The 19,215-nt window shown below is 44.7% G+C and overlaps 1 protein-coding gene across 3 annotated transcripts in view; it reads left to right on the top strand.

Annotated features, from left to right (window-relative positions):
* The window catches only part of FBF1 (Fas binding factor 1), a 506,392-nt gene that overhangs the window by 147,738 nt on the left and 339,439 nt on the right, over positions 1-19,215 (top strand). For 2 of the 3 annotated variants that reach the window (XM_069200193.1, XM_069200194.1), the window contains exon 13: positions 1,757-1,859. In XM_069200193.1, the coding sequence (XP_069056294.1) occupies positions 1,757-1,859 (103 nt within the window). The remainder of the gene's footprint in view (positions 1-1,756; positions 1,860-19,215) is intronic. The other variant, XM_069200195.1, reaches the window with a different exon arrangement.

The following is a 19,215-nucleotide window of genomic DNA, read 5'->3' as shown; positions in this document are numbered from 1 at the left end:
CATGATTTTAATAATAAATATATAAACACTATAAAAATTGTAAATCTTCTTTTTTGTGTGTGCTCAGCAATCAAACCTCATGAATAGGTGAAAAACATATCCCCCACAAAAAATAATAATAAAACAATACTTGAAGATGTAAATCACCTTATCAAAAACAAATCAATAACACAAGAAAAACAATTAAGACTCAGCAATTGGTCTGTTTAACTTCAGCAGGTCTAATATTAGTATCAAGAGGGATCCATGATTTTATCAGTTTCTCATGTACGGTCTTGCAGTGTACAGAAGATTCTGCCTCTACGTACGTCAAGGCACTTTGGAGGAAATATTTGTTATAAACCACTTTCTTCGGGACAACACAAATAAATTTATCTCCAACACAGTTTTCAAGAACTGTCCACGAAAAAGGACAGTACATTATATTTAATACCAGCAACATAAAAAACAATGTAGATGAATCACAACATATATCATAACAAATCATCTTATTAAAATCACATGCATTACCCAACCACCATGGTACTCATGTGAATTCACCATCAAACTAAGTATTTGAGCCTTCAGATGCATACCATACATTTATCATACTAGGAATAAGTACCCAAATAAGTCAAAATGTTTTTTTTCTCTTGTGGGTTTGAATAATATAATGGCTCAAACGTATCGACTCACCAAACGGTGATAGGACAGTAAAGCTCCGAATGCTTCATCATGTTTGAAAATAACGTAGTGGAAAGTTCTAATCACCATTACATTGAATACGTGGAGAGTGGATAACATCATCCACTGCAGGAGAAGGAAAACCACAGTTAGAAAATCCTTCTCTAACGTCATTATTTTACCTATGCTAACCATTCTAATATTAAAGAACTCACCTTATGAATTCATAATTAAATCTGTGAGTTTGTTAAAAATGCCTCCATAATTAAATCTGGACTGGCCCAGAGGTAAAACACTCAATATTTGTTTTCCTCCTTCTTACATCCTTTCCAAAAAGCCAACCTATTTGTGGAGTAATTGATCGCTATATTAATATGGTAGAACCATGAAGCCGTGACTCTGACATCTTCATAAGTATAATCTTGTAAATTCAGACTCTAGTGAAACACCAAACTCTGCTTAAGCTGCACCCATCTCATATAAAAAGACTAGCCATTTTGGGAAGTAAAAAGTTTGACAGTTAAGGCTTGAGACCTACAATAATGTATAGTGATCAGCTTTGTGATGGTCTTGCATAGTGCAGAAACACATTTCAGAGCATGGGGGTTTAGGTACTGGCCAGCTTAGGTAACACGAAAGATCACCATACCATAACAGCAGTTTGAATACATTTCGCATAAAGGTCAATAAAAGGTTGCCCTCCTTGCCAATTGGTGAGGAACACATTTCAGAGCATGGGGGTTTAGGTACTGGCCAGCTTAGGTAACACGAAAGAGCACCATACCATAACAGCAGTTTGAATACATTTCGCATAAAGGTCAATAAAAGGTTGCCCTCCTTGCCAATTGGTGATTCTGTATTAATAATATAAAAACGGGGCCCCTTTAATGCCTGTGTAATTAATTATTCAACTAAATTAACTTATGTTTCAAGTAAGTTAGGTATTGGCTTGAATTATTTGCACAGTCAGTTGAAAATTGTGAAGCAACAACATAAGTGATTAGGGTGAAGAAATGTCGACCTGCTTGTAAAGTGTGGTGCTCCTGTCAATGCCTTTTTTTTACAATTGATTTATAAGTCTTTTGTTTTGAAGAAAAAGAAGATCCATGGGCAGAAGATGAATTTGTGTTTGGTTCTTATCAACCCACCATGTCGTCCACTCCTGAAGGCCGTCATTCACGCCGGCAGTCTGTAAGGTACACGTACATATGTCTCTAAATTGATCTTTTAAATTTATTTTATTACATTTTGTGACAGAGGACATTCAGAATAAAGCAAATCTAATCAGATACTGCGAACATAAATCATGAGTGTTATCACAAAAACTGGTTGGTAGACCATGTACATCAAATGAGTTTAGTTTATGATGAAATCATAGAAGGTGGATACTTCAAACTGCTGATTCCTTCCATTCTGAATATTCCCCAACCGTCAGACTGGATCAAGAAAAACACTAAAGCAGTACTCCTGCTCACTGGTAGGTGGTGCCTTGTGACTCCATATCGACTTCCTTCTGCTCCGAAAATGGTGAATGGAGCTGCATATAAACACCACCCTTGCACTATTCTATTCTCTTCACCAAATTTATGAAGCGCATGGCTACCTGGCACTGGGCTTGCCAGCGCTGGTGGAGTTGGCTAAAGTGAGAGAAAATAACCTGGTTACAGGAAAAGGTAGGTTTTAAACTGTTTACCAAAACTCATGAAATTGTTTTCCCTTCTCAAGTTGATAGGAAGGGAGTTCAAGAGCTTAGGTGCCAGATAAGAAAACCACCAGCCACCACATCTAGCTCTGAGAATCCTTTGAACAGCCAGTAGATACAGGTTATTCGACCTGAGTGCCCTGTTGGATTGATGGGGTGTATTCACCTGATGGAGAACTTTTGGGCCCACTTTAGATTTGACTCGGTGTACCAGACATAATGCATTAAATTGTACTCTGCAGCTTATAGAGAGCCAATGGAGGGTTTTAAGTGCTGCCCGTGGATTTTCAGTACTGCCCTTGCTGACTACATTCTTGGAAGACTGATTAGTGTTCGGGCCTCAGCATGCTGAATAATTTTTAGTTTATTAATAACTGACTAGAGACTTCCCAGGTAAAGTGAGTTGCCATAATCAGGCGTGGTAGAATCAACTCTTGGACCACTATTGTCCAAGACTCCACCGGGAGCCATTTCAAAGTTTTTCTAAGGGCTTGCAGGAGACCAAAGCAGCTACCGGCTGTCTACTTGTGATGCCATAGAGAGATGCTTGTCTAAGTTGATCACTAGGCTCTTCACTTTCAGCTTGGACATTGGGCATTCCCCAAGGGTTGGGGGGAGGAACTAATCTGTTTCCACTGGGATGGATTATTCCCCACCACCATAACCTCTGTTTTTTCCCCATTTAATTTTAAACAGCCAGCTGCCATCCATTTACCCACCTTCTCTTTAAAGTTGTTAAGTATCGTAGAGGTGGTGTCAATATCAGGTAACAACAAGACAACTGTGTATCATCGGCATACAATACCATCGTGAAGCAAAAGGAGAAGTTGATGTCAGATAGTGGACATACATATATGTTGAAATGTTTGGGGCTCAATGATGAGCCCTGAGGGACCCCACATTTCAACTGATGATTGGTTGAGTAAAAAGGTCCCTCACTAACTTGAGAGCCTTGCTTATCCAGGAATGAAGCAAGCCATTGCAAGGCATTCCCCGCAACGCCCGCTTCTTCCAATCGATGCAATAGAATGGAGTGAGAGAGCGACACTTAGGTTGAGAAGAATCCGAGCTACTGAACAGTCCTGATCCAGGGCCAGCTTAAGATCTTCTGTGGCCCTTAAAAGTGCTGTTTCTGTTCTATAACCAGCATGAAAACTTGTTTGGGTGTGATGAAGAATTTTATTAACTTCCCGTAAGGTTCTTAATTATGATCTTCTCCAAAATGTTATTTGGACCAGGGAATAGTGATATAAGTCTGTAGTTTTCAACCACCTCAGGGTCTAGAGTAGGCTTCTTGAGTAAAGTGTGGATGACAGCGTGTTTTCATTCCTTCAGGACGCAGCAGGTGTTCAATGACAGATTACAAAGCTTCTGTCAAAGCGATAAGCCTTACATCTCCCCCTTTGATTAGGATGTCTGTTGGGGCAGGATCAAGTGGTGAGCCAGATTTAACAGAGTCTGCCACACCTAAAACTTCTTCTTTACTCAGCTGACTGGAAGTGGAAAATTTGTTTTTGATATTATTAGTTCCAGTCATATCTTCAGCTTTGTCCTTAGCACCTGACAATAGCGAGTCATAAATGTTCATTACTTTCCCAAGAAAATGATCCGTCAGTAATTCACAGCACTACTTTAAAGTATGAGGGCCCAGATCCGGTAAATGGGGAAAGGAGTTTCCAATATTGTAGATTTCTTTTGAAGAGTTTGACGATTGGTCAATCCTATTCGCAAAATTATTTACCCGAGCACTCCGGATGGCATGCTAATATTTTTTCAGAGACGCTTAGTCTTTTTACATGCATCATCGTGATTGACTCTCCACTTTCATGTATCTTGCATTCTTTCTTTAGTTGTCTCAAATCCTGAGAGAACTAATGCATTTTGTCCTGTGATCTCATTTTCTTACAGGTTTATATCGGGATAGCATCATCAAGGGATTTATTGATCCAGTTTTTTAGTTCTGAGTAGGCCATAGAGACATGTTATGTTATGTTAAGATGTTTTATATAGCGCCATACTGCTCGGAGGCTTCGTTGCGCTAAGAAGGACCTGACATTAAAACAAGCTGGAGAAATAATGCAACATCAAAAAATAAATAAAAATAAATCCTAAATTAGAATTAAAATAGCCATGCTTTAATGGCCCTCCGAAATTCCAACTCCTGTCTCATCAAACGGATATTGTGTGGAAGTGAATTCCACAATTTGGCTCCCTGATATTTCAAAGATCAACCACCTCAACTTGCCCTTTTTACTTTGGGGAGGACAACTAAGTCTTTGGAGGAAGATCTTAAAGCTCTCGTAGGAGCATAAAATGAAGCTAAGGTTTTCAGTTGATGAGGGCCTCTATTATATAAAGCTCTATGAAAAATACATAAAGACTTGAACTTGATTCTCTTCCCCACTGGAAGCCAGTGCAAAGCAGTCAAAGATGCTTAGCCGATGTAAACTTAGGCATATTATACAGTAACCGAGCAGCCGCATTTTGTACTGTTTGTAGTTTCTTGATCACATACTCTGGTGAACCCAAGCGAAGACTATTACCATAGTCCAGCCTAGATAGAATAAGGGCCTGTACCGTAAGTCTTTTGGCCAGGGGAGGAAGCAAACCAATAACCTTTCGAAGTAACTTCAGTAATCCAAAACAGGTAGCGGAAAGCATCCTAGCCTGATAATCTAAAGTTAATTTGGAATCTAACCAAATTCCCAGTGCTTTGATGTGATCCTTCAGAGGAGGTAAATGTTCCAGCTGTATTGCCGGCAGAATATTCTTCGCCGGACTGGAGAGCTTTCCCAGGAACATTATGGGGGTTATTACAACTTTGGAGGTGGTGTTAATCCGTCCCAAAAGTGACGGTAAAGTGACGGATATACCACCAGCCGTATTACGAGTCCATTATATCCTATGGAACTCGTAATACGGCTGGTGGTATATCCGTCACTTTACCGTCACTTTTGGGACGGATGTAATAACCCCCTATGTCTGTCTTTTCTTCGTTGAGTTGGAGCCTACTATCAGTCATCCAACTCGAAACAGCTTGCAAGCAGGCTGGAGCGCTGAATTATCTGCAGCCTTGACCGAAGAGAAAGAGACGACCAACTGCGTGTCGTCGGCATAAGATATCAGGGACAAACCAAAAGGTTCCACTACATCTGCTAGGGGGGCCATATAAATATTGAAAAGAGTCGGACTCAATGACGAGCCCTGTGGTACTCCACATTGAAATATAAACTGTTCTGAAAAAAAGAACGATCTAAAACCTGAAAAGATCTACTTTGGAGAAAATATCTCATCCATTTGAGAGCCTGGCCTTTAATACCAGCTTTCTCCATTCTTTTGATCAATAGTCCACAATTAACTGTATCGAATGCAGCACTTAAGTCCAGCATTATGACAGCTGTTACCAGACCCTGATCCATCTGTTTTCTGGCTTCTTCCGTAACAGCTATCATAGCTGATTCAGTGATGTGGGCTGGTCTAAAGCCCATTTGCGTGGGATGCAGAAAATTATATTCTTCCAGAAATCCGGACATTTGTGTATTGACATGTTTGTCAATTAATTTTGCCATGGTTGGAAGAAGAGAAATCAGCCTATAGTTCTTAAATTCGGCTCCATCTAGGTTAGGTTTCTTTAGCAGGGGTTTAACCACTGCATGCTTCTATGATTTGGGTACACTGCCACTTTGTAAGGAGCTATTCAACAGCCTTGTTATCACAGATATTGTGGCAGACCCTCCCTGCATAAGTATATGAGGAGGCGCAGGATCTAAAGGGGAACCAGATTTCAGTTTACTAAGGAGCAGGGAGGTGCTTTCTTCCGAAATAGGGGAGAAACACTGTAAACTGGTGTTACACGCCTTACTCTCACTGGGCTGATCAAACCTTGTAACTTCTTCCCCTGGGAAATTCTTATAGATTTCCTCAATCTTCTGTAAGAAGAATGAGGCAAAATTATTACTGTGTTCCACTGATGCTACCGTTACAGCATTTGTGTCTGTTAAGTTTGAAGCTGATTTAAATAAGACCTGTTCCTATTTGGCTGTATTCAGTTTAGGCCATTGCTGGGTCTTCGTAGGAAGATTAACTTTAGGGGTTAGCTCCCCTGTTTTAGGAATGGAAAATTACGTAGGGGATATTCTCCTGGCAGGGGATATTCTCCTAACATATTCGATAGGTTGGTAAAAATTGGGTCTAAAATATCACCCAGATTATACGTAGAGGAACTGACCAGCTGGGATAAATGATTCACTGACAAATCCTGAAGAAGTCTGGCTTCCTGGGAACAGGCTGAATCCTCAATATGGATATTTAAGTCACCCAGTAGAGTCAAGATAGCTGACTGGAGGCTATAGGTTGCCAGTATATCTGGAATATTTGTCATTAACCCTGAGGGAGCTCCCGTAGGATGGTAGAACAGTAGTCCAGAGAAAGTAAAAGTATGGGAGATTTTTATAGAGTATAACAAGCTCTCACAGCCAGAGATTAAACTAGGGGTACACTTACATTCCTTATTCTGTTTTACAATAATAGCCACCCCTCTCCCATTGTGCTAGTATGATTGCATCTGGCGATCGTATAACTTAATATCTGCTTAATTGCAAAATGTGGCTCACTATCCTCTTTGAGCCATGTTTCTGTTAGAAAAAGTACATCTGGATAAGTTTCCACTGAAAAAGTAAACCCTTCCATCTTATGCTTGGGAAGTGATCTGCAATTAACTAGATACATATGCCACCTGTTGATAGACTTGCTTTTCACCTCCTGGATCCCTCCGTTGGGTAGGGGACTTGACTTTGGTATGGCTTTATTTTTGTCCATGGTGAGTGTGTATTTACATGAAAGACACTCACCTCGTAGACTCCCTGAGTCCAGGGAATGTAGAAATTCTGCCTTATATAGCTTATTAACACTCAGAAATTCTGTAGATGTGTAGTGAATTCTTTCTGCTATAAAAAGAGCAGGGGTCCTGTCCACTGGCCAGATGCAGATGGGCTTGCCTTTGACGCACCAGCAGCACGTCCATGCACCGGCCGCCATTAAATAGCCCAGCAGATGAGGGCTAGACCACCAACCAAGATGCGACTATAGCAACTAAAAACAAAACTTGCACCATTGAGCACTGCCGGGTAGTCAAGAATCCCAAATGCCCACAAACAGTATTGACAACTAGTTAAGCGGTCTAATAGCGCAAAGTGCGATGTCCAAATCCTCAATAAAAATACTTAAAAGCAGTAACAAATAGTAAAAATAAACTTTAAGGAAATGCTAAAAACAGTGCAGAGCTAGTAGTATGACTGGGAACTCACTTTGCTCACCCTCGCTCCCACACACCGGCCGCCATTGAATGGCGAGGAGGATGAGGGCTAGACCTCCAACCGCAATGCTGCCATACCAACTAAAGAAAGACTCTTGGCACTGAACATGGCTGGGTAGCCCAGAATCCCAAATGCCCAGAAAGAGTATTGCCAGTGAGTTATGCGCTCTAATAGTGCAATGTGCAAATCCTCAATAAAAATAATTAAAAGCTGTAGCAAATGATAAAAATAAACTTTGACGTCAGTTCCTTTCTTTCTTCACCTACAGACACTGATCCAGAGTGCTAATCCTTTTCCTCAATTTTTTTTCAGTATGCATGGGAAATATCCCCCCCTAAAACCATAGGGTTTAAACTTTTAGGGTCGCTAACTAAGGTAGAAAAATGGTGATAACAATCAGCTTTATTGGGACACAGGTCTTTAAAACATAGGCAAACAATACAGCTTGATAGAGAGAAAAAAATAACATTAAAATGTGCTTAACCCTATACGACTAAACTGTATTGTTTCACATTGAAGTACAGCTTGGTTGTCTAATATTGCTCTCTCTCTTTAATACACAATAAAAAACATGCCAGTCATACAGTTACATCGAGAGTGCAATCCCTTCCAGCCTAGACAGTGTGGAATATTTAATAAATAGAGTTTTAAAAACTTAATTTTCACTAATTTAAAATACACACAATCTATCAAAATTTGGCATACAAACCACTTCATCTTTAGGCCACCTGGGCGCACCCTGTTACGCATTTGCTAACTGTTATACCACTGTTAATGAAAATAGACTGGATTACACCCAAGCCGAGTTTTGAGCAACTCTAAACAATAATTCTGATCAGACAGATGGAAGACATGTGGTAAAAGATCTTCATGCCTTAAGGATTTATAAGTAAAAATGATCGAGGGCCTCCTTGACGTGATTTGTGGAAACATGGGCTGCTGATACGTCAGTGAGTGTTTTGAGGGAAAGGGATCCAATTTTGAAATTTCCCACAAAGACGTAAACAACATTTTAAATCAATTAAACCTATTCACAACTGCTATGGCCCATTCCCTTTCACTAATGAGGATCTCCTCCCAACACAGCCTCGAACTTTTGGAAGACTGATCACACAGAGCTAATTGGTTAGAAATCATTAGGAAGGAGATGCTTGCCATAAAATACCAGAACGTTAAATTGCATTCACGTCATAGCCTATGAACAATTGAACATTTTACTTGATCCATCGAACATTTTGATAGGCATTATGATCATTTGAGGGAACCCCCTTCAAGGGCATTCCAGGAATACCTATGGTTCAATTAAAAAACCTCCGCTCCATACAGGGCTAAAAGATTAATTTTGCTATTATAAGCTTTCATTGAGGGGACCCACGAGAATCCACCATAGACTAGATTGAATTTTACAAGCAAGCCCATCTGGAACAAGATTTTGGTCTTTCTGTAGTCTAGATAGGACTCCCATCTCAGGATACTTGAGAATGTTAGGCCCAAATATATATATTCGCTCACATTCTCAATTTGATTGCCATTCAAGTGCCATTTAAAGTTCTTTGCTATTTCTCCGGAGATCTTCATTTTCTACATATGTATTGTTAATCGATTTCCCATTCAATAAAGACCTAAGGCATCTAATTTTCTTTGAAATCCCATCGCTGTATAGTCAGGTACAATTGAGTTGTCTGCATGTAATAAATAGGGAATGTGGATGCAACCCATTTTAGGGGAGATCTGTTTAGTTCCCCTTAATGCAATGCCACATAAAGGCTAAAAAACGGCGGGGCCATTTCACAGCCTTTCCTCAGCCCATTTCTATTACCTTTTTTTCTCAATAGTCTCCCTGATGCATCCAATGCCACCAGAGCCCAATTCTAAGTGTGGAGCTCCTGAATTGCAAACCTATCACCAACTGTCACCAACTAATTTCTGTGAAATATCCCCACAAGATGTACCTCTGGTGCCTGAGATCAGAAGACGACTTCAAAACCTGTGATGGCTGTGCCCCGATGAACCCAAAAGCCATAGGAGATTGTGAAGCTATATGTTACAGTACACAGCAATAGTCTATGCTGTTCCCGGTCAAAGTCAAGGGCAAGGTCCTGCTTCCCCTCCCAAAGTTATACACACGCCAGATCTTCATTGTGGTTGAAGTCTTAAGGTAAGTTGAAGAAGAAGCACATGATGTCAAAACAGTAAGCTGCCCCTTCTCGCCATTTTGGTAGTCAGCGTGCACACGTTTTTAATCCTGAGAAGTCAACTTCATATCTGGCCCTGATGCACCCCGGTTTTCTAGGGCTGTTGCATGTTGCAGCAAAAATCGAAGCCTTTAGGGAGGCTATGCTGCACATTTATGGCATGTTTCCGGCTCCCCCTGGCATATCTCCAAACCCCAAGACTCTTCAACGGCCTCTAGTTGGCCTACTGCTGCCAGGTGTAACCTTCTGCTCTGCCTGTGCCCTTTAAACCTGCGTCAGGTTTTGCACTTGCTTCGGTGCCAACTTTGGTTCCGACACCACATTTTGCGCTGGTCCCTTCAACATGCTAGGGGAGGATCCACTATGATGGCGCTTAACGATCACGAGACAAACGTGTTTCGACCTTGGTCGAGGATGTGCCCTGATCCTTTTGCAGCATCACCAATTGGCAGCACTTCTGACTCTGACACTCTGCCTTTACTCACACACCAATACAGATTTTCAGCTCCGATTCAGACCAGAGTCAGACTTTGGTGATGACTGGGGAACGTTTGTCTCACAGTGTGATGAGGAAAACTAGTATAAAGAACTGTATGATGATAGTGGCCTTGACATCTCCCCAGATTAGATTAGTCTCCCCTCCCAGTCCATTTCAGCCACAAAGGAGAGTGCATCATTTGAGGTAGTGATCAGATGAGCTGCAGAGGTCCTTAACCTACAGCTCCCATCTATGAAGGTTAAAACATATGCTCTTATGGAGGTCCTTCAGCCATGCCAAGCACCTATCCATCCTCTTTTGCCTTTTAATGTTCTTGTCCTTCGATCAATGGACTGGTGTATACCAGCAAAACTTTGTTGTGCACAAGGGAAATATCACTTGTCAAAATGACAGGTTTTTAGCCCATTAAGGGCTATTGCAAACAAATCTCTATTGGGGATCCGCATCAGGTTTGTCTGTGGTGCCTGGGATCACGCCACAACTCTTTAAGGCCTGCAGTAACTGTGCATTGATTAACCCGAAGGCCTTATGAGACTGTGAGGCAAAACACTGTGTCGCCCAGCACCAGAAGTCTTTGCAATGAGACCAGTCCAAGTTGAAGGGTTGGTCCAGGTCCAGAAGTCACAGGAGTCATCATCCTCCAATTCTTCGGGAAAGTTGAAGAAAAAAACGTGAAAAAGTAAGTGGGACTCTGCCCCTTTTTTCCTCTCACATTTACCTGAGAAGGCAAGGGGCATCATCATGCCTCTTGATCTTGCTCCCAAAGTCAGTCAACCTTGTAGCCCATTTCACAATTGGTCCTAGCAAAACTTGAGTTCAGTGAAACCATGCCTTGACTCTTTTTACCCTTACTGACTCCCTCTAGTGTGCCTACTGGCCCCAAGGAGCTAAAAGTTCCTCCACCTGGGATATCTCTGGGGGTTTTACCTTCGGAGACAGTTGGACCATCCAAATCCACCAAAGGCCCTCTCTTGGCTTCTGTACTGACCCCGTCTCTGGAGTCACGCTCCACATCCGTTTCCGGAGTCTCTACTCTGATGCTAACTCCATCAACACCAGAAAGACGAATGTTCACTGTGCTCTCCGACTCAGAGTCGGCACCACTGACTTCAACCAAAGCAGCTCCTGATTTTCAACGATGTGCTTGCAACCCTCCCCCTCCTCCCCCACTTAACTTGCCTCCTCCACAAGGAAGAATTCACGTTGCATTCCTTATTTGATATGCATACGGACAATGATTATGATGCGGGGAATGAGATAGGGAACTGTACCACAAAGATAATTGGTATGTTAACCTTCTAGAAGCCAGTGGCCTTGACACTTCCCCTGAGTCAGGACTCCTCTCAATCCCAGGCCCTGATACTGAAGAGAGTGCATCTTATGCAAATGTCATTTGTAGGGCAGCCAAAATTCTTGATCTCCAGCTCCATTTCAGCAAGGTGAGGCGCTGCAAAAAATGCTGCAACTGGGGCAAACATCTAGTGAGCCCCCTTCTCTCCTTTAATAAGGCATTTAAGGGGCGTGGCCAAGATGGCTGCAGAGTAGGACGTGGTACCCACACCTCCGCTGCCCAGGTCTTACATTGCTATATCCAGCTGTTTCCCAAGGCCTTAACCAGTGGTTTTCCCGCCCTCACCACATCCACAGAGGACACCTAGGGCAGAGGGAGGGCCGTGTGGGCTATTGGGCGGATTTACAAATGTTGCGAGGCACTTATATAGGATTGTTGTGCGCCCTCTAAAATGGCCCATGCCTGAAGCCAGACTGCTGCATTGCTGGCCTCCCCTCCTCAAGCAGTAAGCACACCTAACTCAAGAGCCAGCTTTGACCTCCCGGGCACCCTCTCCTTTCGTGAAGGCTTGGGAGTCAGCGACTCTGGAGATCCTCCCTAATGGAATGGGCCTAAGATGCGGAGCGACTCCCACGAGGCGGCGGAGAACTCTTCACACACAACAAAGAGTGGCGAATGCCAGTGGGGCCGCGGAGGTCGTCTTGGGCCCTTGCCTTTATGGATCATCTGTCGCCTCCTGATGCATCAATAGATCCGGAGCAGCCTGAGACACCCCGGTGAGTCTGGGTACCCCACAGAGCAAGCATACTTCCCTACTGTGACACACTGGGAGAAAGGGCCCCTGCCCAAGCCGCACCAACAGAACCCCTGTGTTGCGCCTAAAGAAGCTGTGCACAAGCTAATACCCACAGCTTTAAACACTCCTGACATTAATGAAGGGCCAGCCTGTGGACCCCAACCCCTGCGGCCTCTTACAGCTCAGTCAGGTGGGGGTCATGAAAGTGAGCGGTTACTCTTGCGACAAAGAGGTCCTTTAGCAACTGCACCGGGGCCCAGGGGAGGCCTCTACGAATCTGCCGCTGCACCCCTCCCCATACCCCCCACCTCAAAACCCAGCCAGCTGTGAAATCTGGGGCCCATTTGGAGTAGACAGAGAGACACTGTGCCTTGAGTGGCTGGGGAACGCTTAGCGGCCTGAGGAGCACCTACGGCCTTATGCTGAATCAACCATATTATCAATGCTGATGCGTAGGAGCAGATACACCCTGAAGAACAACATAAAGTCAGCACCACTGGCCCTATCCAGATCAAGCGCCTGCTTTAGCCTATCTTTGCTCGTGGAGGATGAATCCAGCGGAGGACACAAGACAATGGTAATCTAAGATCCCCCGTGCACAAATGGATCTCTTTTAACATGGCAGCGACTAAACACACGTTTGATCCATCAGTTAGGGAAATGCTCAGCCACTCCACGCCAGGCGCTACCAAAGAAATCACATCGGCCTCACTTCCCTGTTAGCAAACCGAATCTGGAGAGATACCTGGCCCAGAGCAAGCACCAGTGACCTGGCCTTCCTGGTATCCCTTTTTGACTCCTTGAAATCAAACATCCATTACCTTAAAAGGGACCTTTCCCAAGGCATGTAGAGCGGGTCTCCACACTGGAAGACAACAAAACTACAAGGGGCAAGGAGGTAGAAATGCTTCACCAAGAAATCATCCAGCTACACGAACAGCAGGATGACCTCTGGGCCCAGGCGAAAGACCTCAAGAACTGATCTTGACTCAACAACATCCAACTCTGGGGGAAAGAGGCCCTATGGGCTTGGTCATCCAGGAATATTCCCAAGCTTTGTTCCGCTTCATTTCTGGGAGAACAATGCTACCCTGCGCTTAGACAGAGTGCAACGGGTGGTCCAGCCGGTGGGACCCAAAGCCAGATCACCAGATATCTTGGCCTGTGTACATGACTTTCAGACTGAAGAGAACATTCTGAAGAAAGCCAGAGCCAAACAACATACTCTCTTTCACGGTCGTACCATAGGCCACTTCCAAGATATCTCTCTCCTCACTCTCCAATGCTGCAGAGATTTCAAGCCAATTACAGACTTTCTGCATTCCAAAGAGGTCTCATAAGGAGGAGGGCACCCTTTCAGATTGGTCTTTTGGTGGGAGGGTCAGCTCCACCAGCTGAAGACACTTAAAGATGCCCACTGTGTCCTTGACATACCGGGTACCTCTACCCCTTACTCCACGCTTGGTTCCCTATGTGAATCTCCAATCAGATCACCACGCTGGCAGAAAGTCAGCAAACAAAAGAAGCATCCTTTCCGGGTCCAACGGAGCGCGCACTGAAGCGCAGGGCTGTACTGGACAGCCTGGTAGCTGGGTCCGACAATGCCACTTTATGAGCTACAAAACTACACCCAGGTAGTACCCCTTATACTTACCTTAAGCTTGGTCACCTTATTCTCTTATTGGCCTGTGGCGGCAGGGGACTCTGATCTCCCGCAGCTTCCCCCTGTCCTGCCTTAACGTCGGTCCAGGCCTAACCCAGTTATTGCCAACCCTAGTGGACTCCACAGATCTAAAGTTTGTTTGTTGGTATTTTGGGGGACTGTTGTTGTTGTTATTCCCTCACTCTCTCTGGTCTGCTGCTGGCACCCAGAAGCACTTTCCGATGGTGAACTCGCCATTAGAGCAATGTGCCACCCACACTCACCCAATGATAGTCTCCAGCCAGCCTACTCTTTACTCTTATTCATCCCTACCTTCTTGACAGTCAAAGTGACAAGCCTCAATGCATGAGGTCTAAACAACCCGACTAAATGAGTGGTGGTCCTTTCCCTCCTCTAGCTCTCGGGTAGTAAAAAAATGCCTCTTACAAGAGACCCACTTGCTCTCTAAAGACATACCTATAATGCAGTCACGGTGGTTACTACGCCATATCTGGTCTACCACCTCTACAAAGGGGAGTGGGGTGACTATCAATTCTTTCATCTAGTAAGTTTAAAGGTGAAATTCTCACCAAGGTCACAGGGCACACAGGTCGCCTTCTGGCATATAGAGTCCATCTGGTTTCCTTCCATTTCACTCTGGTCAACATCTATGCTCCCAAACGTCAAGAGGCATTTATCATAGGCGCACTAACTCCTTTACTTCATGCCCCAGACACCACAGTACTAATTGGAGGGGATATGAACCTCATGGTGGGCACAAACCTGGACCACTCCAGCCAACGCTTTCAACAAAAAGGGGCCTTTTCTGCCCATGGCCTTTGTTGGTTGTCCGACTGCTGGTTATGAGGTGTCTGGGGCATAATTACGTTTTTCTCAGCAGCCCACAAAACCTATCCCTTATTGATCACTTCCTAGCGACTCCAACTCTCCAGACATGCACCCACAACATCTTCATTGCCCCTAGATCACTGTCTGATCATGCTCCCTTGTCCGTCACAGTAAGACTGGACACGCACCAGCCTAGGCCCTTGCACTGGTGCCTCAGAGATAGCCTGCTCCAAACACAAGCCTCAATTGAGGTGCTGTGCCAGGTGATCACTGACTACCTTCAGAACAGTGAAACTCTGGAGATACCCCTGGCCTCCGTTTTGGAAGCACTGAAACTAGTTCTGTGAGGGGAATTCATAGCTATATCGTCTTCAGAAAATCACAGCTACAAGGAGAAACGTCAAAACTTAAAGCAGAAAGTCCTAGAGCTTGAGGCAATACATAAATGAACTGGGGCCCCTAGAATATGGAGGGAATTGGAAAAGACATAAATGCTCCTTAAGAGCCTGGACCTAGATAGAGCAGAATATGCTATGGCACATCTCAAACACAAATTATACCTGGGAACAACCGATGTGGTAAGCTGCTAGAGCATTGCCTTCGAGCTAAGATCCATACAGGCTCTGTTCACATGATCCTTACCGGCCTATCCACTGAAAAACACACATAAATAGCAGAAGCCTTCAAAACGTTCTATAGTACACTCTGTATAGTGGCCGACAACATTGTGTCAAGAAGCATACCTTGAGACAACATCATTTACCCCCTCCCACAACACAACTCTGAAGGGTTGGACAAAACCATCCGGATAGAGGAGGTAATTTCTGTCATCGCACGCCTCAAACTAAGCAAATCCCCAGGTCCAGATGGCTTTTTGCTGTGCTTCTATAAAGTCTTCAGTCGCGACCTAGCCTCACTGCTCACACGCCTTTATATCTCATTTGCCAACACTGGCTCTCTCACAGACTCAGTGCTACAGGCTGCAATCTCTGTAATTCCAAAGCCTGGAAAGGACCCTGCCCTTGATGGGTCTTATAGACCCATTTACCTCCTGCATATCGATGCCAAACTTGTTACCAGTATTATATTCCATCGCCTCAACCTCGAATGCCTGGCTTGATAGAGCCAGACCAAGCTGGCTTTATTCCTGCCCGCCAAGGCAGAGATAACATCAAGAGTGTCATACATCTAATGGACAAGAGCCACAGATCCCAGAAGGAGGCTGTCCTCCTCTCAATTGATGCTGAAAAAGCGTTTGATAGAGTACCTGTTCAACACCCTTAGACGATCCGGTCTGGGAGACAATTTCTTTAGATGGATCCCCTGCATATGTTGTGCTCCTAGGACATCAGTGAGGGTTTGAGTGCTTTCTCAATCCTTCCCCATACAAAGACGTACTCAGCAAGGATGCCCCCTTTCTCCCCTGTTATTTGCTTTACACATGGACCCTCTAGAGCAGAAAATAAGATCTAACGCAGCAATCTCAGGGATACTCTACACTGACGAAAGGATCCTACCTATCACTGACCCGGTGACTTTCCTCCCTGCGCTCGTGGCAGAACTCTAGGCCTTTGGGAATGTGTCTGGGTTTAAAGTCAACATGCAAAAATCCCAAATCCTTAACCTCTTAATGTCCCTGCCTCAGGAAACTCATCTCCGCTCATTGTTCCCCTTTGAGTGGGTCACCAAATCCATACCTCTCCTTGGCATTTAATTCGCCCGATTGGTTCCCAAAACTTTAATACTCAATTATAAGGCACTTACCTCTCACTCAAGGATCTTTTTATTTGGCGCCACTTGCGCCTCTCATGGTTAAATAGAAAAGCAGCCTTTAAAGTGACAATCCTTCTGTGCATCCTCTACCTCTTTCAGACTCTTCCACTAACCCCGCCCCTGCCAGCTCAGTGCGCTCCCTGCAAATAGAAGAAGAAACCCTGCCTGCTAATACACCTGCTCTATCAACCAACGCAAGACGGGGGTCACCCCTGATACGCTACTTTCAGGCTTCCCAGCTCTGCTTCCTAGTGGAGTAGAGTGGACCATCCTCAGAGAAACACTGGTGCTTCATGGAACAAGCCAGAGCGTGGGGCCTGTATTCCTCACCGGTGACAGGCTCCATCTTCAAAGTATAGGATGCTGTGGTGCTAAAAGCGGGTTTAACATCCTTCCCCTCCCCCATGACCCCCATCTTGTCCAACCCAGATTTTATACCTGGGATGCATCTCAACAGCTTCCGGCATTGAACAGAGGTGGGTTGCAAACGCATAGGTTTCCTGTTTGATGCCAAAGGGATTATCCCATTTAAACAGATGAAATCTGACTACGCCCTAGAAGAGTTGGACCAAAAGCGTTTCCTACTCCGACTTATGGGTGCCATTCGTCCACACCCTCTCATCAGAGTTTAATGAGCTAACCTGCCTAACTTACCTGAAAGAGCTCTGCTTACTCCCGCAGCCCGACCAACGGACAGCATTGCTCATACCTAACCTCTTCAGTAGCCACGCAAGCGTGAATGCCTGCTAACTCACCTAACAAACCACAACAGTAGACCATATTAACTACACCACATGAAGGAAATAGGGGGGAGAGGGGAGGCTTTGTTTGGAGAAGTTGAGTTTTTCCTAATTTGAAATTGGCGTTACAATGCTGCCGGCCCTAGGATTGTAGGCAGACAGCTGTGTTAAATGCAACCTGTTTGACTTTATTGCCTGCTGGCGCTTGTATGGCAAGGGAACCCTTTGGCAGCTCCAGATGCAGAAAGCCATTGAAGGACCCCTTCTAAAGCACGCAGTACTGTACGGCTGCCTATGGCGTCACTGCCAAGGGAAATGCCAGTGTGCGTAGACGAGGTACCAGGGTGGGTGCCTGTTTGGGGACAAGTCAGATTCTGGTTTTGAGTAATTCAAGGAAAGCAGGACCAAAGCAAGCTCACAGAAGGCCACCTGCATGAACATCCACTCTTCTGGTAGAGGGCCCCTATACCGGTAGCCAATGCAGCCACAGTAGGATGCCCAGAAGTTTTGCGGCTGGGGCTGTGATGCCCACCACCCCGTGGCCAAGGTCAGCAAGCCACTCAGTTCACCACACCCAAGTCACCTCCCTCTGGCTCCCCCTTCCAAACCTCTTTAGCGTGCTCTTAGTGGAGTAGGACAGGTGGGTCTTGAAGATAATCTGAAAGGGGTACACCTTGCCCTTCATCCCCTCTTCAACGCACATTCCACTGTTGTCAGAACGACTTACACAGGACCATATGTTGATTTTACAGCCAGAGGTGCAAGCCCTTTTGGCCATAGGGGCTATCGATCCGGTGCATAAGTGAGATGTAGGTTGTGGTTATTATTCCTGTTACTTTCTGGTGCCAAGGAAGGATGCAGGCACTCGCTCTATTTCAGACCTGCTCTCTCTCAATGCCTTCCTAGGCTGTGTATCGGGAGGCATTATGTCTCTATAAATGGCTGGACCATTAAGGGAGTTTCCTGGTAATGAACCATCTGGTAGGATCTTTGAATGGCAGGGTGGACAATCTGAGCCGGAAATGCCTAGTGGATCATGAGTGGCACTTACACCCAGAGGTGGTGCAAGATCTCTTCTGCGAATAGGGAAAATCTTGGCTCAATCTGTTCGCCACCCCCAAAAGGCCCTAATGTTAGCAGTTCTGCACGTTGGTCTATCTAATGCATCTCTCACTAAGAGTCGCATTTTGCCTAGAGTGGAACTCAAGCCTTCTGTATGCCTTCCCACCGATACCTCTTCTACCCAAGTTCTCAAGAAAATAAGGACCGACTGGGCTTAGGTCATCCTAGTACCCTGGATTGGGTAAAGATTGTATGATATACAGAACTCCTGGGCTTGAGCATCTGTCCTCTGATCAGGCGGCCCCTCCTGGAGGATCTGCTATCTCAGCAACGGGGCAGGGTTCTGCACCCGGACCTTCACAATCTCCACCTTCATTCATAGTGATTGAATGGCGACATCTGAACACCTTTGACCTTCCTCTGGGGGTGATCGATGTCATCCTGGCAGCCAAGTGTCCCTTGACAAAAACTGTATGTTCCTGTCTTTCACACCAGCAAGGGTTTCAGCATACTTAAAGGGTACCTTTCGGACCTTTATACTTTTTTAGTGTTGCCAGACCAACCCTTGTTTTTTAAATCACCTGTTGTAATGCGTTTTTTTTAAACGCCTGCAACACTTGTTTCCTTCCTCCCTTTTTCTTATGCCACAGTGGAACCTTAATTGGGTCCTCACATATTTGATGTGCAC

Source organism: Pleurodeles waltl, chromosome 7 (assembly GCF_031143425.1).
Source record: "Pleurodeles waltl isolate 20211129_DDA chromosome 7, aPleWal1.hap1.20221129, whole genome shotgun sequence".
In the NCBI taxonomy this organism is placed as follows: domain Eukaryota; kingdom Metazoa; phylum Chordata; class Amphibia; order Caudata; family Salamandridae; genus Pleurodeles; species Pleurodeles waltl.
Note: the sequence above shows the minus strand (reverse complement) of the source record. Positions and strands in the feature narration are given on the sequence as shown.